Below are 23,738 nucleotides of genomic sequence, written 5' to 3'. Positions count from 1 at the left end.
CAGATATCATGAAAAAATTGCATGTCGGTAGATATATGTACGCAATTTTGGCTATCGATGTGATATTGATTCGTGTCACACACAAGTTTGACGCACTTAAAATTAATTTATTAATTCTCTCTGCTGAGGCAGTGCCAAGTGAAGACTTATAAGCTGTTATTGCTGTTTATTAAAATTCACACTATAACCTTTTTTCAATGGTATACGGTATTTGAAAGTTTAACCTGCTGTTTAAGAAAGACATCCATTTATTTCAAAGGAGCGTGCAGATGTTAGAATTCAATGGCATGCTGTATAATACTCTTTCATCAAAACATTGGATTGTCAAATTATGATACGAAGTGTAAATGAATTAGCCATAAGCTGTAAACAAAAACAATAAAATACATTTCAAAGATGACTAAAGCGACCAATTTACATAAATAATGAATACCTTAAAAACACTTTATAAATTTCTACGGCTTTGTATACATAAAATCAACTAAACTTTAGTTAAGAAAACTAAATACGTTGACGTCAAGAATTTTTAAATTTAAATTTAAATTTTTAAAATACGACGTAAAAAGATCTAGAGGGTGTTATTTGGGAACCGCCCTCTCCATCCATGTGATTCAGCTTAAGGCTCGTGACTGAACGCGGGGTATAACCTCTATGGCCTTCGTTACATAAAAACAAAACACTGGGATGCACTGGCATGTTTTTCACGGTAAATCACTTCACATAACCCACGGTCAGGCGTTATCTGACAGCTCGTGATGTGAATGTCCGTTCGCCGGTTTGTTGTGTTGTATAAGAAATGGACACAGGTCAACCTGTAATAATAATAATAATAATAATAATAATAATAATAATGACTTATCGCACTCTCTTTGCAACAATTTCAAAATATATTGTACAGACAATCAAATCAAAATAGTGTCTCGATTCCATGGCCCCGTATCTCGAAATAGAATCGGTTATGGAATCGAGACACTTGCGCACGTGCGCAACATAGCGAACCTTTCGAGATACAGAGCCCAGGTCCAATAAGCCCCCCCTCCCAGCGCCTTAGTGCCCTCAAACCCAAACAAGTAACCTGTAGGAAGCATACTTTACACTTTCAAAAAAAAAAAAAAATCTACGAGTATGTACGTCTCATATATTCTTCCGTTTTTCTGTTTGTTTTCTTTGTCTGTGCACTCCAAATATCATTTTGCATTAAAGGTTTTCCCTGGTACATGTTTTCATATTGGGAACTTGGTGTCCTAAGCACGTGCCAATTCTGCTTGGGTGAACAGAAATCCAGTCTTGTCTGCGTACCAGTATAGGACCCATCATTGGCCTACATGTAGGTCTTACCCCAAGCCTGAACATTAGTTTCTGACAACAGTTCAGACAACGAGGGTTATCAGACTTCTTTTAGTCTTTTTAATCACCATGGCAATCCCTGCTTCAAACTTGTCAATCAATATCAAATAAGCCATAGTGTAGCTGCATTTCCCAAAACTTTGGACGGATGATAAAGCTGACATAAACATCATTACATCCACCTTTATCTCTCCGTGAATTTTCCAATTGGCCCGAAGGCCACGTCTGGGAAGAAACTTTTGTTTAATTAGTAATATTAAAAGATGAAGAATTTAACTTACGCGTGTTATTATGAGAGTGTTTTTATTGTTAAGGAAAACGGTCGCAATAAATTTTTCAACACGTCAAATGGTACATCTTTTACGAAAATGGATTCATGAAAGCCATTTCGTGAGAATTAACTGATATCGTTTGGTATGATTATCATAATTATAAATTGCCACGTTTTCACAGCTATTTGATTTGGAAATAATTTCGTCGAGTCACCGTGTACCTAAGGATGCCATAGCCCAGCGATCTCCCCTCAGTCATAATTTACAAGGTTAACCGGTGCTTTTTAAGAATACACGCAACAGACCTGGTACAAATATCTCCGGGGCTGTTTTACGTTATCTCGTGCTATCTCGCGTGATTATGTGATGCACTGTGATGAATGGACAGATAACCCGCCTACGAGAGCTTACTGGTACACCCGTTGTAAGAGGTAACTCAGTGCACTTTGCCGGCTGGGAATTTGTAAAATTGTACGACATATTTTGCATAAAACGATCCGAAGTTGAAACGAAAATTAACGTGCCTGTGAAGTAATAGCATAAAACCAATAATCTGATTAGATTATGTTTGAGCTTGTGCAGCGCATATGTTAAGATTTGATTTCAATCTGGTGTTGCATTGTTTATATGAAAATTATGTATAAGACTTCCATGCGTTTGAAAATTCTGATCAAAAGATACATGTGTGGTGCATACATATGCGCAAATTGTATATATTCGGTCAATTTGATTATGAATTATTTCCTTGACAACATACTTTTGAATATTATAAATGTGAGTTTTTGGCAATAATTTTATAAAAAATTGACCGCGCTGTTAATTCCACACATGAATATACGAACAAATACACTGTATTTGCAATATACTGTATCTATTAATATATCTTCTTTATAAACCATCTTTTGCTCGATACCGGCGTACATGTAAAAATACTCACTTGCGTGATGAACTTGATGAACTTGGGTCACGTGACGGGGTCAATGAGTTCACATTGTGATCTGGGTAGTTACAGCTACTAGCAAAGAGGAAGCATTGATTGGGCCATAGTGTGATGAAAAATGTTGTATAGAACGGTTATCGACAGATACAGATTACTAGATATCCGTAGAGAAGGGGTCATCCGGTATGAGATACCTTGATAGAATGTGTTTTCTGTCAACACCTTACTTGATCTGTAAATTGAAAGAAAGAATTACCATGATAGGTAGTAAGATTCTTTAGCGGATGATGTGTGTGTCGAGTGTTTCACCCAGCGACCGTATCAAATAACAGATGACTCTTTGTGCATGTAAAATTTTACCCTTTATTGATTTAATACATGTACGTCGGCTGAATTTTTAAAGGTCGTATAATTTCTGTCTTAATTGCCTAACAGTAAAATGTTTTCGGTTTACATTCAAATTTTATATTTTAGTTAAAGCCACTGAAAATCACTTTTAAGTTACCTTTGGAACATATTTCATTCGCTTTGACGAATTTGACATTCCATATTTGTGATACGAAAGAGTCCATTTGCATCCCATAATTGTTCTACCTGATATTTATTTCGTTAGATAGATAGCAGTAGCATTTTCCAATTTACTGAAAATTTATTTACATTAAGGGTAGATATGTGATTAATGATTATATTAATTATCAATTAGATATTCAGTCAGTTAGTTTATTTAATTGTCTATTCATTCACCAATTATTTTGTACATATTTATATCTTTATTCTGTCAATTATGCATTTATTTATTTATCAACGTGTGAATATATCTTGAGAGTTGATTATGAACTTATTTACTATCAATGTACTCATTTATATTTTGGTATATCAGTTAATTAGTTTACTATTTTTATGTTTGTATGAATTATCTTTCTGTCAGAGTCTTTCAGTTTTTTGTTCCTATCCATGTGCCCATATATTATACCATTCTGTTTGCTGTCAAAATGGAAGTTCTGGATAATGCCAATAATAAATTCTTGCACTGTATGGTGTATCGTAATTCAATTCATTTATTTTATTTTTTATCTCACGTTTTTATCACATCACGTTTGTGCTTTTGGATTGAACCATACCAACTTGGCACTTTGACGTCGCATTTCTTATCTGCCCATCGACTTAAGGAGTCTGTTCTATTTCAAAACGACTCATTGCTTGCACTTGTCGTGTAGATTCTAATGTGTACCTTCAATAATTACTCTTATTGTCTCAGAGACAGCGTGTGTTTGTTTCAAGGTGCATCATTCATTTTGCTCCAGGTTGGCATTTTTGATACACAAGGTGTGCTTGAAGCCCACCATAAATTAGTGAAAAAGCAAGAACAAAGACAGTTTTAGCATAGCCTGATTTCGCTCTGAGATAAGTTGGAAACGGGGCGCTGCACTTTTTGCTGTGCCAGGTACTGAAAGCTTCTTTGTTTTCAACAGAGGGTTATATTATAGTATAATTACATATGTGAAAAACTTCCCTTATTTGCACGATTTTAAACTGGACGTTATTTTATTCTAATAATATGTTACAAATTAATTAATTACCACTGACTGAAAATAAATGTATCTTTGGATGCACAATCCCTGTTGATAGCCGTTCATAGTGTTCATGATGGCGTTGTATATGAACTGTATGATATTTAGTACTTTGTATGTACATATTCCAATGAATCTTTCATGATCTCCATACAGTCATCTACGCTCAATTAAAAATATTTTAAAAAAATTGTCAAGTCTGCGATGGTGAAAAACATACCCACGATCAGTTTTGAACATGGCAAACAGGAAAAAATAGGGCGTTTATAATTCATGCTCAAGCATCACTCAGATGTACCTCATTTTCCTAACACATTCTAGGTTAAAGGTCAAAAATAAAATGAGTATGCGGAAAAATGAAAATAAATATCATTTAGACATGCAAAAAATCTATATTTAAACTTGTGACCCTGATAAAGCAGGGATAGGTGGTAAACCATTGGCTGTTTACTTATTGTATGTTATAGTTTTTATTCATAGCTTTTACACGGAGCTGAGCTGGTGAAAATGTATACAGAAAAATAATCATTAAAATGCATCCTAGGCTTTCAGTTCCACATATGTACACATTATCCAACATCCTAGTCTGTTGAAATAACCCTTGATAATGAGAGTAATTATTCATGAGGGTAACTGGGCGGAAGATGTAGAGCAGATTTTTTTTCAAAACAGAACCAAAGAAAGTCAAGGATATAAAGTTTTATATTAAACCAAAGATATAACCACTGCCACGTTTAAGTCTATTTTGAATGTTTATTTGTCGGTGTTGTTCAGATACACATTGCACTCATTAAAAAGTGAAAACATGTCAATCATATCATTAAGATAACAAGTTTAGAATATTGAACCGAAGCACATTAACAACTCACAACAATGTATCATATTATAGGGGAGTGGGGTCCAGCAGTGGACATTATTAATAACTATAGTGACTTCTATGTAAACTACAAACAAATGGTCGAAATTTTACATTTTTCGTACAAAAACAATGAGATATGTAAATAACTATTAGATAAGTTACATCAAAACTACATACATACATTCATGCATATATACATTATACATTAAAATATACAGACACGTACAAGCTTGTTCACATCCTATTCATACAAACAAACATGCAAACGTACAAAATACTGAAACTGCTCAGTACAAATTTTTAAAAGTAATATTGAATAAAGAGAATTTTAGGTAACACAAACTTTTAAAGGTTTACAAAATGTCATTCTTTGCTACCCATACTTGCAATATTAAATGAATAAAGTTACAAATGATAGATGAATAGCGTATGTATATTTCCCAGCCAATATTTCGTCGGCTGACTGGCTTGTAAATACAAGTTAATTTTTGTTATAACTGTTAACAAGTAAAATACATAGCTAGTGAAAATGCTCAACAATAACCGTGTATGCAGTTTTTTATATAGGTACCGTTTTACATATGCATCTTAAACAAATCAAAACGTGATACATTAAAATTTAATAGTGTGAATGGTATTTGCAAGTTCTTTGGGGGGAGGGGGTAAAAAAGAATAACTTAACTACATATATTTCTATCAATTGTTAATGGAGTTCATGAAATACTTTTTTATTTCTCTTTTTGTTAGTTCATTTCACAGTGTCAGTGACGTTAATAATCTGCAATGAATTGTTTCAAATAATTCAATATTACAGACCCTAAGCGTTCCGTATATTTAATTTTTCAATGTAGAATACTTTAGAAAAACATATAGATCGAATATAGTACATATCCAGCAGTCTGATAATCAGGTCTGTGCGTTGTTATTATTGAAATTTACGCCGGAATACCATTTTAGCACAACTCATATCTTAAAAACATATAAAAGGGACGACCAGGCAAATTGTTTGTGTTAAATCAGAGGATTAAAGATAATAAAACGAAAAAATTTCTTTAACTAAACTACTCGTCGCATTAATTTTTGAGACCAGGGCGACACACTTTGCTATATTAGTGAAATAATAGACGCATTTCCTGCAAAAAGGACGCGGTTCAGTCCATGAAGATTTCACAAATTTTAGCCAGAATATTTTATAAATGCGAGTGTTTGCAGAACATACATCTATGTAATCATTATATGAAGAAAACTTGATGGAATTTGTTTATTGCTCTTTTCATAGGTTACATTTCAATGATGAGAAAAATAATTTAAATAGTTTTAAATAATTTAAAATTTACACAGATCACCCAGTAAGTCCTATAGTTTCATAAAACGACAATAAAAAAGATATAGGCCCTAAGCAGCACTGCATTAGAGTAAAAGAGATTTTTTCTTTATATACCTAGAATTCAAATTCAGTTGTGCATTGAAAACTTTTTATCGTATACATATTTTATTATATATTTTATTTAAGGTAAGGTAATTTGGGGCAAAATGTAATTTTCCTCAGAAAAAATTCAACTAACGAGTCATAGCTCGAATTCCCCGCGATTGGATTCGATGTTTTATACCATTTTAAATTTCAAATTTCATTTTTAATGAGACCGTGCTTTCAGTACATTTCAAAAGAAAATTTAGACATAAGATACTTCTATTTGAGTTGTTTTATTGTTTAAGGTATGAATTGGTAAAATAATTACTTTTGCAGGATATCTACGTGGAACTTATGACTTTGGGACATTTTCAAACTCATATAATATATCTGAAAGGTTTTTTTATTCTTCAAGGTTTCTGGAATGTACTGTTTGATAACACACGGGTTTATTACACATCTTTCTGTATACACTTTCCAGATATATAATATCTTTTTATGAATTTTCAACGTATTTGATAGAAACTGTGACATATTAGATAATGGATCCGTTTTATACATATCTCATACATTTAAATAAAAATATATATTTATAAATGATTGTTATTGTCAAGCTATTTGAAATGTAGATGAAAATCATTTCCGTCGGTATAACAGTTGAAGTGGCGAAGAATAAACAAAAAATTAATTATAATCTAAGAAGAGACATCAAGTATTTCCACATAAATTTTATTGACAACGAAAGGAAACCAACAGGGATAATATTTGAAAATGAGCCAGTTACAGTATCGAGGTAAATGTTTTCAACACAAGCCTTTCCTCAGGATATGCTCAAACAAATACCCATAACAGTTAAAAAGTTAAAATGTTCCAAGAATATAAAGTCCACTTATTGCAACAGGCTTGCAATTTTTCAGGTCTGGTATAAGAAGTCAATGTACTTCAGATAAATACGTAACGATTAATCTCCAAGATTATGAAATTAAAACAAAATATCAGTTTCGAACTCATGTGTTCTTTGGGGAATTATTAAAAAAAATTAAGACTTAGCAACATTCGAATAGAGAGTATCTGAAGTAGAGAAAAAATGCATATAAACACCCTGTGTCAGCAAGACTTATCTTCACTTCTGAAGTAACAACAAAGATGGTTTCAGACCGTGTCATCAGTAGTGTAAAACATACCCAACAAATATTCTAACATTGAAACAATAACATTCAAAATATTTTTATGAAATTCATTATTATCCATGTGCATACAATAATACTTCTGTAGAGCACTGAAAACGTATCTGTGCATTTTAGCATCGAATGCTAATGATTGTGCATTTGCCTTTGATTCTATTTAACAATTGATGGTATAGTCGCAACACACAGGGAAATATCCTGCCTGAAGGTTTTATTGCACTAACAAAAGTCCTTTAGATTCCAATAAAGTACAATGTCGGTATTTCTGCTTTGATGTTTGCGACAATGATAGACACAATACTTACATTTTAACGGGCGTAAGTTAGGTACACGGTCACACAAATTACAACATATAGCGATAAACATTGGCACTTATTGCTATACATGTTCAGTTGAAATTATATAAAGTGAATGGTACCGGTAACAATTATTTTGAGCCAATAGGAATTTTCATTTGATCTAAAGTACCCTTCTGTGCATGAACTCGTGACACATAACAAAAGTTCAAGTATATATCTTATATTACATTTTATATTTTACCACTAGAAGGACACCCCTTTGGAAGCAATGATGTGGCATGCTTAAAAAACTTACTGTGCAAATAAACATCCATCTAAAAGTATTTTAAACGAATACATCATTGCATAAAAAATTAACACTTTGACAAATTCACTTGATAGCCATTTCATAACATTTTGATTCCTCTCAATCGTAATGATTTGCTATTTTAAAAAGTTACAGTACACTAACAGCAGTTACAATAAATAGGTGTAGCACCACTAGATTTTGATTATTTCTTACGGAAAAATACTTATGTTGAGGTAACAGGAAAGGTACGTTGCGCATACCATACTGGCATTCTTCGAATGTTTCTTCGCACTCGCTAGGATCAAAATACGCATTTAACAGTACAAATGGCCAAGGAAACCGTTCCTCTGAGCAAAAACTGTTGATATATAATTTTTAAAACAGAAGAGAAGATCATCGCCAGTGACTAAATTCGAACGAATAAAGAATAAAACCTGGGACCGATTCACGGTAGAATTTGATTCAAAAATTGATATTAATTCTTAAACCGAAAATCACAGTTTTTCTTGACCCCAAATATACCAAGTTACTGTGTAACGACTAATGTTTAAGCCAATATGTTATTTAAGCAGGTTTTGAACTAAAGACCAAATTTGTCGTCTAAATTAGAGATTAATTTTGGGCTAAAGTTATTTTGTGGCACCGACTTGTATGGTAATCCACTAAAATGACCTGTTTAACAAAAATTTAGAAGTGTTCTAAACGTTAGACATATGTGTTCACTGGACTCCAGAATTAAACTTAACTATAACTTTTAGATAAAGGCCAGTATTTGATTTTATAATGCTTGTGAAACTAGACTCTGGCCTTTGGAAGATCCCAAACATCTGAAATAACCAAGTCATGTGCGTTCATTGATATTTTGTCATTGTTTCCAAACTATGAGATCTCAGGTAAATTGTTCAAAGATAAACCGAGGCGTGAAAGGAACTTAGTGTTAAGCATATAGGTAATGAAACCAACCAAATTATACCCGACATAAAAGCTACGTGTATCTGTGCACGTCCTAACCGACACCGAACAATGAATCAGCTGACTGTAATGTTAGTCGCAAATCTGAACCGTCGCTAAAAGTCGAACAGGTTTTTGAAAAGGGCCTCGCCCCACTAAATGATGCTGCTCGTAATGTTCACGTAATTCTAGCTGATCTCTGAAAATTTTGGAACACAGGTCGCACCTAAAAGCCGTTATTACCAATCCCTGTGAATGGTGACCATAGCTACCTGCATCGTAGAGCGAGCTAGGGTAGCCGTCCCGAGAAGCATGAAAAAGACTCGGGTTAGCAGTGTCATTGTATCGAAACTTATGTAAATGCGCACTAGTTCTTCCAATTAGGTCGCCAAAATGGCGGTTTTGGTAATCCATAGTTAAGCCCCCGTATAGGTTTCTCTCCCGAGCCATGTGTAAACGCTGTTCGCTATTTAAATCGTTATCTAGGAGCGAGAACGATGGTTCCATCGTTTTCCTCGTTGTATGGTCTTTATGGTTGAAATGCTGATCGATGTAATGATGAAACGTTGTTGTAAAACTTTTATCGTCCTTCAGTAAATTGTTTATCTGAAATCCAGATTCCTTCTCCTTCACAGGGCTCGACTTAACTTTCCGTCGGTCAGGAGATGACGGTTTTTCAATATCAACCGTCTTGTTTTCCGTATTTTTCGAAACTGTAATTATGTCATCATTTCTCTGAGGAGCTACACTGCTTGGGATAGGTCCTAATTGTTCTTTTTCTTTGAAAACAACGGGGGCTTTCTCATGCGCTCCAGCCCTTTCTGCTTGCAGTAAAGCAGGGGAGGGCTCACTGTTTTTCTCTTCCTCCTCCTCCCTTGCGCCATCGGCATGTTGAATCGTTGACGGCATAATGTCACACTCCGTGTCGGAGACTTTATCTTTAAGCACGGCCATGTAGCGATACTTTTTGTGCCTATAAAGAAGTGAGTTGGGGCCAGCCCGCGTTTCACAAATCTCTGGAGAGGAGGGATTGGAGTCGGTGTCGTAGTCCCTGTTTTCCCTTTGCTCGTTGTCATTTGTCTCAAAGGGCCGAAAGAGCGACGCTGCCTCTCTCCCCGTCGGTTTTAGGGTCGTCCTGTGCATGGGGCCCGCGCTCCTTATCTCCTCTCTGATATCGTCGTCCTCATCCATTGAGTCATCGTTCAGAATATCAATGTTGTCGGAGTGTTTCGATTCCGCATCCTCACCTCCGCCCCCTTGGTTCGCCTGGGTGTGGCGTTTTTTATGTCTCTCTAAGTTGCTGCGGTGGCTAGTTGCGTACCCGCAGAACGAACAAACGAAGTCTTTTTTCCCGCTGTGCACAGTGATGTGTCTCTTCAGGAGCGCCTTGCGACAAAAGTTGCGTCCGCACAGGCGACACTCGTAGCCGTCTCTGTGACACCTAACAACGTGATCCCTCAAAGACGCCTTATTTGGGAAAATTTGGTCACAGCATTCTAGAAGTTTTGTGCAGATATCGTGCATAGTCGCTACGTGTCGTTTCAAGTTGTTTTTTCGGTCCGTGACATACTTACAATGCGGACACTGAAACAGTTTTTTATCCACCATGAACGTTTTGAGACGATCGCATCGGAATGTGGGCGAATTGAAGCGGAGGTCTCCCCCGTGTGGAGCGTCCTCGAAGTGAAGCCAAGGAGGGCGAGAAGGGGGTGCAGCCCCCCAGACGTACGGCTGGCGGTAAGGGTCGCCGTGGTTGAAGCCACCGGTGAGAATCATCCTAGGCGGCAGCGGTGGGGGGACGGAGCCGTTTGTGCACAAGTGAGGGGGTGGCTGAAACATCGCTGTGTCCGCTCCGCCCTGCAATTCGTGGCTTCCCTCCGCCTTCTTCCTCTTGGGGCCTTAGTCCGTCGCCCCTCTTCTCTGGTGACCGTGTGTGTGTGTCGTCTCTGCAAAATATAAACGAACTGAATGAACCTAGTCATTTTACACCGAATTCAATCAGTGCAAGCCCTGTAGTTGCGTGCACGCCGATACAACCAACCCGACCTCTATATAGTATTGCGTGCAACCCATCATCAGCCCAATGGCAGTAAAGGAAAAGTACAAAAGACGCTCCGAAGATGATAGAAATGTTAGAAAAAAAAACACGTTTGATATGAAACATAGATATATACCCGGGTATCCATTACATAAGATATTATTAAAAAGGATCGCGGGTTGAAAATCTTCCAATTTTACCAAAAAAGAGAGGGACAAAAACATGCCTGCTCTTGCGACACACGTACCGGAGCAACCCCGTAACCCCTTAAACGAACCTTAAACCTTGTCTGCCTGAAGGGGGGCTTGAACTAAAAGAGCAAGGGCCATCAAAGCTTATCAAGTTTTATGCTATAATTTATGAGGATATGTCACACCACAAGGCCGCTTCGTGCACCGAATGCCCCCGCCCCCTTGGTCACTACAACAGGTAGTCATTAGAAGAGAATTATGCATAGAGGAAATTACATCTCAACTTGTGAAGACATAATTAAGTGTCTTAAAGTCGTTGATTTTCTCACGATGTGTGTTGCCAACGATTTGAAATATAACCATTCAGTTAAGGGTCGTTGTTGAATAATATTCATTATAAGGAACTATTTAAACGTTATGAAAAAATCCTGTATTTAATTCATTTATCATTAGTGATATCAATGACATTGATAAGAAAATCATTGTGGAATCGTGTGACTTTTTTTTTTGAAAATACATGAAAGTAAAATAACAAGTTATGTTGTCATGAGTTTTAATTACTTTCCAAAAATATAAAATACTATTTTATATTAGCAAAAATAAAAAAGAGAAAAAGAAAGAAAAACGACCCCAAGTAAATAACGCTGCGTTAGGATAAAAAAATTCTATTGTAAAAGACATCCTTTAAAAAGTCCTTAATATTGTTGAAGACAACACCATCTCGATGTTTTCCTTGTCACTGAAGTTTATATCTTTTTATATTGTTTTTGTCAGAATAAGTAATGGGGAGACTTCACGCGATGGAGGCACCATAACAACAAAGGCATAGGGTCCTCACCTTCGTACTTTGTGACCTTATTATGTAATTAATTACTAGGTCTCCTCTTTTGAATTGTCTTTTCAGATTTAAAAGAGATTTGTCTCTGTTGCTCTCATCTTTTCATCAGAAATGGCTAAAATATTGAAATGATATGGATAACAGATATTATTGCATTTGAATGAAATTTTATTGTTTAGAAAGAGCAAGTCTGAAGGCAATCAATGGACATATTTTGGGTGATAAAAATATTGTAGAAACATTTTTTTTGATGCGACAAAATCTTAACTTACGCAGTAATGTTACTTGGAAAAACATTAACATATTTTTCTCCATTTCCGTAAGCATTGGTAATTACGTAATTTAAATTATCTAATTAAATTAAAAGTAACCGGATATATATAAATAAAAAATTGGAATCGCGATGCCACTCCATCACAAGAAAAATTAATGGAATAGTAAATCTCTAATGGTGTTAGTTTTAAAACAAAGCTGCATCGGATTATTTTTAACGCGCATTCGTATTTCAAGTCAAAATCAGTGCAAATGCCGCCTTTTACAGTATGAGTAAGAAAGTAGGTGTCACAATCATCATAAAGTATAAAGAAAAAGGTATCATAAATTGGTTTGGAACTTAATTCTTCAAAACGTCCTGACATCAATTAAGTCACTTCTGTTGTCAGGTTTCTCAGTCTTCTGTGTCAAAATATTTTAATTTTCAAATTTGTGAATACCATCTTTTGCAGGTAGGAAATAGCTAGAAAACGGCCTTAATTTAGAACGAGAGAAATTTACTAGGCCAAAGAATCAATTACATTTAATAAAAAATACATGGATATCGAAATCAAACAGTGATTGAATGAATGACGATAAGCAACAAAATAATATCAAATAAATAAAAAAAAATAAATTGGTAAATGAATAAATAAATAGACAAATAGATAAGGAAAAGTACCAACATATATTTATAAATACAAATCATATCGCTATGTACAAATATTTAGTAATTTTAATGCGCTGTTTTGTTCAGTAAAAAATAATCTAATTTTTACTAGAATGTTTAAAAACGTCGAAGTAATTAAATAAATAAATCCAGAAAAGGGGGATTTCTGAGAACACATTATGTCTTCTATAAAAGACTGATTAATTTTTACTTAATTAAAAAAACTGACTTTATAAAAATATACTCCAAATAATTATGGCTCAGTTTTATTTAGGCTAACTCTCCTTAGAATTGAATTTTATTAAATCCATTTTATTTATTGACATTTTATCCTACATATCAATTGTGTCAAATCATCTTATTTTCATGTCATATATTTGATAACTATACAGTAGTCTGCAGGGATTATATCACAAGGAGCAATTGTGCACTGAATGTTTAATGTATTGGTATTTAAAGCACATCGTCACAAAGCCACCTTTATACGCAACCGACATGTTGATGATTCACAGCACAAATATTTTCCTTTTCAATTCCAACGAGGTGCAAACATTAAAATGGAGTCAGTGTGTTTTTACGCTTGCGCGCACGTATTTCTCTCTCTCTCTCTCTCGCTGTCTTTGTGTATGTGTGTGTGTGTGCGCGCGCGCGTGTCGCTGTGCGCGTGCTCTCGCGCCTCTTTGTTCGTGTGTTTTTGTGAATCTTTACTTGTACGTCCATGTGTAATGATTAGGCATAACAATCGTGTGTATGGGAGGGGGGGAGGGGCTAAAAGTGCGCAGGAGTGTATCTGGTTTCGCTTTGTTAGCGAGAGAATAGTTTTTCAAGAACTAATACCCAAATGTTCCGTTTTATAGGTTTCATAAGTCAAATAAATTTGTTGCGTTAACGTTAGAAGTATGAAAACGGCGACTACATAATTTCTATCAAATTAATCAAATAAAATCATTTTTCAAAACAATTTCAGAATTGTTGTATGAATTGTGTACATACTACATATAGAATATTAAGAAACGGGTAAAACTCAAAAAGGTGACATTGTGTACTCTTTATACCGCTGGATATGTTTATCATATCAAAGAAAAGGGGAATATCAAAGCCCAAAGCTTGACTGCGTTAGTTTTAAAACCTCGCAATAAAAAAATTATTCTAGTAAATATATTTATCAAAATACATGTACTACGACATATCAACTATTTTTGATCTGTTGAGTAACTTTAGTTTGATTTTTGGAGAGAGTAATAAAAAATACCAAGCACCGCCGAGCATAAGTGGACTCAAATATTTTGCAAGTTGTAACACATTATTATTTATTCAATACCGCTCCTCTATTCTGAGTATACTATGACAATTTCTCCTCTTCCATTGCTTCAAACTACAAGAAATGTTATTTTTTTGTTGGTTTACTCATTCTTAAGCAAAAGTTGATTCCGCCTTGCCGTTGAGACCTGGGATTATTACTGAATATAACGCAGATTCAATCAAGGCTAAACTAAGTGGCGTACCCGAGCGCTATGACAAAAAACTAAGATAACCGATGATACATGAGCCCACGAAGTTTGGAAGACATTCGGAGTTATTCGTATCGTTTGATGATCGCAAGCGTGCCTAACGATCGTTTTGTATGGTACTGATGCTCTTTTTTTCTCGTCTTTACTTCGGGTCCGCCAGCTGTGACAAGCGCCATGCCTTCATAATGTCCTCCCACACGTAAACCGTGAATTTAGCCGTCTTATCTTAGCCCTACTAATTGAGCGTTATGTAAAGGAAACTGACAAAAATTGTACTAAAATGACATGGACAATTAAGTGCACACCAGCACGCATGCTCGGAGATACGGCTCGATGCAAATGGACGCAGTTGGCCCCTTTACTGCTTAGTTTCATCTCTTGATGTTAACAGCGTCAGATGCCCACAGGATGGGGTCACTCGGTACGTTTGAAGAGTACTTTAAGAGTTAGCAAATGACTGGCATTATTAGGATACAGCAATTCTACTGCTGTTACTGCTGAAAAAAACATCTTTGACAAATGCCGAGTCTTACTGTCCCCAAACTGGTTTAACGGTATTATTACAAATTTAGTGACAACGCAATTAAAAAAAAGTTATCAAAAACACCGTAGCTAATTATCTATACACTTTCTTTCACTTGCTATAGATTATATCAAAGTTTGCGAGCATTTATTTTCAGACTTTATTACTAGTTTTAAATCTAAGAGAATATTGCCGCTGTTTAATTGAATTTTTTACATAGAAGAACACGTTTAGGAAACAGCCATTTCGCATAGTCAGAATGTAGCGGATAAGCTAAACGTGCAGAAGAAAAAGAAAACCTTAAAAGTGAAATGAAACTAAACGGCATAACCGGATAAACCGGCAAGTATCTGATTTATGTACACAAGAGTGGGTAATTCTACGTAAAGCATGAATAATATTTTGGACATTAATCTCTACTTCTCAAGGTCAGCTATGATACGCTTTAAAAATGCATCATGAAATAAATAATTCACTGCATGCATTTTACGCACAATACAAAGCTATGGAACCATGACATGCTATAGAAAAGTGGTTGCGTAATATTAGATTATCTGACATAAGACGGCATTAAAAATAAAAATAGTCGTTAACATTAAACTTGGCGTTGAATCATCTAAAGCTGCGATAGTGTTGTCATCCGTAATGGAAAGATGGTGAAGCACACGAAATTTTGCACTTAAGCTCCCCGTCACCCGTGGTGAACTTACCTTCAATTAGTTAAGACGCTGTAATTATCTTTCTTTCCAGCCCCTCCACGCCAGACGCGTAGCGATTACAATCAGGCTCTGGCAGGTAAACGCACTGAAATTGATAGCAAAGGACACGTAAGGTATCGATTAGGGCCCGCGTGATCCACGTCCTATTCATGTACATTTTGGTTGATACAAGTTTATTGCGAAAAGTTGTGCGCGCAATGTAAAGGAGCGGGTATAACGGTTACGTACGTTTCATTGGGATGGCACTGAAAGAATGCAGCCTTCGGATAACATTTAAGGTATAACTTTCTGGCCACCTGCGGTTTTAAGATCTATATTGCTGCATGAAAAAGATCAAAGAGACAAAGAGAGAGAATTCCTAAAATGCGAATTTGCTGGTGTAAATTGGTATAGAAAACTTGACATTGTGTTTTCTCAAAATGTCATTGATCATATAAGGAAACTTTTCTGCAAGAATCAGTTAATTTTCAAGTTGATGGCGAATAGTAACGTGGCAGTGCATTTCCACTAAACACCTTTTTCTTTGAAATAAATATTAGCGATAATATGCAGAAAAATGAAATTATATATTCCATCATAGGGAGTTAAAAACTCCCTATGATGGAATATATAAAAACATGTTGAATAAGATAAACATGAAAATATACATATAATTAAAAGGGACCTGAGCTATCCCCCCCGCACGCAAAAGAATCTTTTTCAACCAGGCTTGGGTAAGATATGAATTTCCTCAAAATTATTTTTAGTTTATAGTCATATCATGTTCCCTACAATTCCCACAAGTAAAAGAAGCAATTGTGAAATCCAACACCTATTAAAAACTTTGTCGCTGAAACTGGTTAAAAATATATAATGTATTATTAGATATATTATGTCTCCCGTAAAAAAGTCATCAAAGTATTTACAGTTTTGCAGTTAAAAGCAAATATTTACAAAGAACACAGTTCTTAAAACAACAATAAATGTAATTTAAGGTCAACGGTATCTTCATATTTTCTTAATTATATTAGTTGTACTAAGTTTTATAAATATTATTTTCTAGTTGTGTCTCATTTGGGATATATGTCATTCAATTCATTGACAACCTTTAAACTTGGATACTTCCTTATCATTAGTACACGTTTTTACTGATTATTATTATTATTATTATTAGAGTTGGTTTTAGCACATTTTACCAATGGCTCTAATCCTATTAATATCTTGCTTGTAAGTTACAAGAGTGTCATACAACAATGAAACTGTGTAAGTTACACAGTTTTAGAGATAAAATCATGGCTTATATAGGACCTGTTCCTAACTAAATAAAAAGACGAGTACTTATGAAATATACATTTTATCTTTCCATTTGACAAATAGACAAAAACTGGTACCAGTAAAGGCGTTGATGGGCCTATATGTAATGGTTTTCGTATCATCTATGCACCTTTATCTAATACCGGTTATCAGTTAAGTTTCACGGCATTTCTGTTTTTACCAAACAATTCTACTTTGAAACCATACAACGTGTTGCTGGTTCCAACATTATACTTGTTTCGTTTTTTTTTTATATTTTTCTTTTTCACATTTCTTGTTTAACGTCAGACTAATTTCCCCAAATGTGATGCATTTTAAAAACAACACTGTAAGTTACTTTTATGTCTTTGAATGGGAGCAACGTCCTTTTTAATCTACCATCAGTTTTAAGGCTGTGCATATAATTGACAGTCTTATGCATGAACTAATTAATGTTTTAGGCATACGAAATGATAAAAGCTAGACAAAAAATGCGGCAAAGTGAACCCAACAATAATCAGTGTTTAAAACTACAACACTAAAAAGCCTATATTGGAAACATATTAGAAATATTTCATTGCAAACAGCGTACAAGTAGATGTCCGAAGTCCTATGTTAATATATAAATTATCAATGCATATACCCAAAATATAAATACCCTTATTGTCAGTGTTGATTAAAATGAGCATCCTTTCCCAGTACGTTAATGCGACTGTACAAATAAATATATAACCAATCGAGCACAATGAGTATGTTTTTCAGGAACTCGTACAATGTAAAAAGCTTCAACACAAAAACTCAGTCATGTAAGAAACAGGACATCTAACAAACAAAATGAAATACCCTTCACGATTCTGTTTCAAACTGAAAACCTGATGTATGAACAAAATACGGTCTCATGATCTGCGGCCAGAAATATGTGACACGGTGATACTCGGTGTGCATATAATATCCATTTGTAAATTAAAGTGAATTAAAATCACGGACTTCTGCACATGTCATGCGTCACAATTGTTAACTCTCGACTGAAAATTTAAACAAAAACTACAACCTACTTATGTTTTCTGAGCCACTGCCTCGAAGGAAAGTCGAAACATCCCCAAATCATCGCCCGTCCTGCCCCGCTGAAAATGGGTGTCTGAGACGTGACTGTAGCCTTCCAACTCGTCAACACTTTGAGTCAACCGCATCTAGACGCAGAACAGTCGTTTATGTCTATCCACTAACACGAGTTGTGTAGTTAAACCGCAGTGCCGCGTATTTTTATCCAGTGCCCCAAACATGTATAACCACTTGGTTCGTACTTGGTTCGCACTGTGCTCTCGCTACTCTCGACCAGCACATCAAAATGCCCACATCGAGGGCGCACCGAATGACACCAGGGGGCGTCTCAAGGTACCTGTAGAAAATGATGTTTCTACCCGCTTACCAGTCTCACTCTCACTCTCTGTTTATCCATACGAATGCGAGCCCGGGTTCTGGTCTGGTTATTCTACACCGAGATTATAGCACACATTGCGTTTGAATAACATTGAGAACTGGCACCTTGAAAATCTCAAGGCTCCCTGCCCCCTTTCATCCCCCTCCTCCTCCCCCCCCCCCCCCACAAGGATGAGTTACAAAACAACTGTCCTGCTTTGGATACCACAGAAAATTGGTCATCCCGGCCTGGCACCATGTTGGTCGTTATCACGACACACGACAATCAAAATCTACTTATATCTCAATCAGTTGGAAAATGTACTTAACACAACGCAGGTGGTGGGTCGCAAGATGGTTGAATAAACCGCGTGTGACAAACAGCTATATGCGACAAAGTCAAGTTGAATCATCATCTAATCATTATATATATATATATATATATATATATATATATATATATATATATATATATATAGGAACCCTACAAGTATTTTGCTCGAAACGTTACACATTTTAAAGTTCTGCGTAACTTGAACAAAAACATTGATCTATTTACTTCCACACGAAGGGTTTTTTTTATTTTACGTTGTTGTACAAAATCATCATCATCATTATTTACTGGAGAATTGTAGAGTCCATAGAAAGACATTAAAAAAAAATAATAATAATAATTCCGATAATAAGCTTAATAATGAGCCACGTTAAATAGCTGTTTTAAACGAAGCCGTAAATAAAACTGTCAATTTTACATAATGCTACCGCAATGCATACAAACGTTCAGGGAAGATATTGCTTCTGCTGTATAGAATGTAAAAAAAAAAAAAAAAAAAACTGATGAATTGGTAAACTGACTTCCATCCGTCTTGCTCTTAATTCAAATATGCGCCGCATACACAACCATAAATCCGTTAGATGCCATTCTCAACTTGCCGCAGGGATTTTACCTCAAATAAATCGACAATTCTTGCACGCCATCTTGTACTGAGCGACAGAGCCATTCAGTGCAATTACCTTCACGGCATAAATTGCGATTTGTTTGTCTTCCCATGGATTTCAATGGCTAGCTTTCACAATTTTACATATACTTAAACACTGGTTTGTCCGAATATTTCATGATTTTGAAAAATGATAGTATGAAAATGAGTTTCAAACTTCGGACTAAAATGTTCGTGAACTCAAGGAAATACGAAATAAAAGCCAACCTACATTTTGAATTAAACGAGACATGTAGACATTTCATTTCAATCTATACATGTTTTTAACAAAAGTCATAAAAGGTCACAACTCAAGCATATCATACCAGTAAATTTACATCACGATGACTGCTCATTCAAAATAATAATGAGTGTAAACAATCAATAATTAAAAACTTAACAATAATGCATGCAAATATAATTATAGAACCACGAGAAAATGACATGAGATTTGACAAAGAGTCAGTGAAATGTACTGATCGTAAGTCACACCAAGGCAGGACTGAGACATAGGTTTATTACGCGTATCAGACTTTGTTTGGCTATATAAGTTAAAATTGGTTAAACTTGTATACAATAACGTGGATCGCTTTGCCCGTTTATCGCATTGTATGTGGGAATAGTACTAATTAATAACCAACTAACTAACCACTGGTAGTGGAAGTACATGGCGTGTTGACGGCTCAATTTTAAAACTGTATTTTAGGGTAAACTAATTAACTGTGTTAAACGAAAAGAGCCACGTCACACACTATGACAAAATGTTAAGGGCGTATTACATTCAAATTGATCTAGTTAGGGAAAGCGCCAGGTTCAAATAACGCCCATTTATTTATTTTTTTTTTATTGAATTTTGAAAACTGTCTACTTTTGTGCTTAATTTGGTTATATTTTTTCATCAGTTGCTGTAAAGCTCATTGCATTACTTTTATAGAAACGGAAGACAGCCATATTTTCTATTAAATGAAAATCGTCTTCACCCAAATCGAAGTTAACTTATGTCAACATACTAATAACACCAACAATAATCGAAGGCAGCATTTGATAAGGTGATGACAATTTCATTTAAGCAATACTGCAAATTACAAAAAAAAAAAAAAAAAAAAAAACTTCAAGGCTCGTCATAACTTATAGGTCATGTCCCTTTTATTGTGGAAAACTTACTGAAAAATGAACAATCCTCGCCACTGTCTTTTCATAAAATTATAGAAACCAAGAAGTTTAAAACGTCTCATTCAAAAGATCAACAAGACCAAAGTAGAAAGTTATGGCAAATCAGCAATTCAAGCGCCCGTCATTAGTAATAAATGCTGTGGAAGGATGTTTAACAGCAAGCAGCACCCGATTGTGTTAAAAACACCTATGTTAATACGGAATGTATCAAATGAAGCCGGGGTAAGATCTACCGAAGAAAAAAAAACTAGTGGCCAAATTACGATAACTGAACTCAGCTAGTTCTCTAGAAAAACACCAAATACGATTGTCCCAGTAGAAATTTTCTCGGCAGGAAACACAGTGTTGAGATGGCCCCCCTAACCCACCCACCCATCCATTCACTGTTGACAGTAAGTTAATGGCACTATAGGAAAAAAAATCAAAAGATAATATCCCGATGCCTCACCTGGGCGCTCACGGGGAGGACGGTATTGCTGGATTTCATGACTGGAAGCGTTATCACGATACTGATGCACCGAAACCGCCATGAAAATAGTAGTAATTTATGTCAGTGCAAAGTGATTATGCGTTCAGTCAATATTCAGGGGGAGAGCGAAAGCTGAGGAAAAAAAATCCCTAAAATATTCAACCCTCGGAGAGTATGGGTTCAGATTTGCATTTCTTTCCAGTGGAGGTTTGATTTTTGGCCACCGTGCATTAGACCCGACCAATGGCGTTATCTAAATCATGCGAATTCGGGATAGTAGAACCATGTTCATTGGTCTTCCCGAAATAACAAGATGTCCAACTGCACTGCGGTAACCTCACTCGCACGCATTCACCTTTTCGAATGATGTGATGTGTGACCCGGGAGAGAGTAACACATTGTATTTATATAATTTTTGCATTTGATTGGCTCACATTTGACTTGCCCTCCTAAAACGCAGCATTGTCTCAAGACGCACTGGGGAATAAAATTGACGTCGGTTCAGGGAATTAGGGTTGGTGACAAGCCTCTCCCTACACTTGCACCTGTGACGGGCCGTTGGCACATTTAGGATAAAAATACATGAGGGCGAGGGGGTGCTGATAATTATAGAAAAATTGTCATTTCCAAAATAATATAGCCAATAAAATGAACATATTTTATAACAGCAAGAGGAATTGTCCTTTCCTTACCACTTTCACCCCCCCCCCCCCCCCCAAAGAGCGTTGACAACGCATCTAACGAGTCGAGCGACGCACAGAATTAATGCCACCGAAAGTATACTTCCCTAAACATTCTGGTGCAGTGTATCAACTTAAACGTTAATTAGCATTTCCCTTAAACAACAAAACTTTGAAGTCAGCACGGTAATCGAATTCACTAAAAAATCGTAGTCACCGATAAACGTCGGCGGCTATCAAATACACGTACATAAAATCTCGGGTTACAATTTTGAACTCTGCAGCTATTCCAGTAGTCTGAATATTCAATAACCAATAAAACCGGCCACTGAACTTTTGGTGACACGGCTGCCAAAAGGTGTTGGGAGCCCGTTATATGTATCTAATTACAGCGTTACGTGCTCTGTCCCATGTTCAGACTTGTGACTCGAGGGTTATTGAGTACAGAGGAAAGACTGACAACGAAATGTCGTCCGGGACTTCTGTACCAGCTTGCTTTCGAGATAGATAACTACATGTGCTAAAACTGCAGTGTCACTTACGCACAAGAATTAAGAATAAAAAAGCTCAACCATCGTTGCGTAACCAACGACCATAACTCTTCCACTGCATTTCTGAAAGGTTCACTTTCATTTCTGTCCTTGCTCCCTTGGGCATGAATAGAAAAAATATTAATCTTGCACAACCTCTCTTGTCGTACCATTCTCTAAATTCTCCGTTTTTTTTGTTATATCTTTTGCTATTGTGGCTTTCCTCTCCTAGATTTATGTTGTTAGAATTAGTAATTATAATGCATGAACTCATTACCAAGGTTTTAAAGCTCTGATGCAAGACATTTTCTTAACTTCTCATTCTTTTCTAATTAGCTTCCTGCTTGCATTTGTTTTTGTCTGATTGATAACCATTCACAGTGCACGTACCCAAGAATTAGTGAACCTCTTCTTGTCCTTTTGTCCAGTGAGCTCTAACATTTTGTGCTAAAGTTGTTTATTTCTTCACGAAAATATAAAGCCTTTGATCCAATAATCTCAAGCAGAGGATGTGCGTTTCACATGGGCATTTTCGGTCACTTTTAGAAATGTTAGATTTTGCGATATATATGTAAGCAATCGCCACAGATTAATCACGTTAAAGATAATTCTTTTCAATGATGGTTTCACTAGTGGCTTATTTAGCAAATGGCCCCAATAACGTCTCATCAAGTTATGTTTTAAACCACTAGATTTCGTTTTCGGCTATAAAACTTACTTTCAAATTTCAAAATTGATACATTTATCGGAAACAAGTAAGATATGCATTTGCTCTGCTTCATAAAAATGCTGCCTATACTCTTTTCCTGTATAACTTGGACTGTATATAGTATTTATTTATTTATTAACTTAACATGTGAACACAGAGGTATATAAATCACCCGCCTTCATGAGCCTATAAAACACCGAAGTTTGTACATTTATAAAACATAGGTTAAGGTCTTAATTTATAAAAATTAAGGACAATATAAACAAAACGTGGCCTTTCTCCATTACCTGTAGATAGCCAAACAGGCCTATACTAGGTCCTAGATTTGACATTGTTCTCTATCTTCTTTTCCTTCTGACATTTTGCAGATGAGTAATTTCCAGACTTTTGGCGCGTCTACTTATATGTTTTATAAGATATGCCTTTCAAATACTTCAGATTTCCGAACGTTTTGTTACTGAACAATACCTAGTTAATCAATAGGTCTATCATTGTGTTTTTAATTTGTTGGTCATGGAATTTGTCGAGGAATCGCACTTAGTTCCAGTAAACATATTTGTTTGCATAAAATAAAGAGTTATAATAATTTCTCTTCTATAAAATTTGGTGTTTGTATTTAAAAATGAAATTTAAAATCTTAG

General features: G+C 35.5%; 1 protein-coding gene across 8 annotated transcripts in view; it reads right to left on the bottom strand.

Moving 5' to 3' along the window:
* Window positions 1-7,113: 7,113 nt before the first annotated feature.
* Window positions 7,114-23,738, bottom strand: part of LOC106153078 (uncharacterized) — a 42,435-nt gene continuing 25,810 nt past the window's right edge. For 4 of the 8 annotated variants that reach the window (XM_086997070.1, XM_013526862.2, XM_013526861.2 and 1 more), the window contains 2 exons: window positions 15,860-15,953; window positions 7,114-11,072 (listed from right to left, as the gene is read on the bottom strand). In XM_086997070.1, the coding sequence (XP_086853196.1) occupies window positions 9,220-10,965 (1,746 nt within the window). In that variant the 5' untranslated portion in view covers window positions 10,966-11,072; window positions 15,860-15,953 and the 3' untranslated portion in view covers window positions 7,114-9,219. Of the gene's footprint in view, window positions 11,073-15,859; window positions 15,954-18,191; window positions 18,634-23,738 lie in introns of those variants that run through there. The other 4 variants (XM_013526863.2, XM_013526858.2, XM_086997072.1 and 1 more) reach the window with 4 other exon arrangements.

Source organism: Lingula anatina, chromosome 10 (assembly GCF_051362555.1).
Source record: "Lingula anatina isolate TDL-2025a chromosome 10, LinAna3.0, whole genome shotgun sequence".
In the NCBI taxonomy this organism is placed as follows: Eukaryota; Metazoa; Brachiopoda; class Lingulata; order Lingulida; family Lingulidae; genus Lingula; species Lingula anatina.
This window is presented reverse-complemented; position numbering and strand designations above follow the sequence as displayed.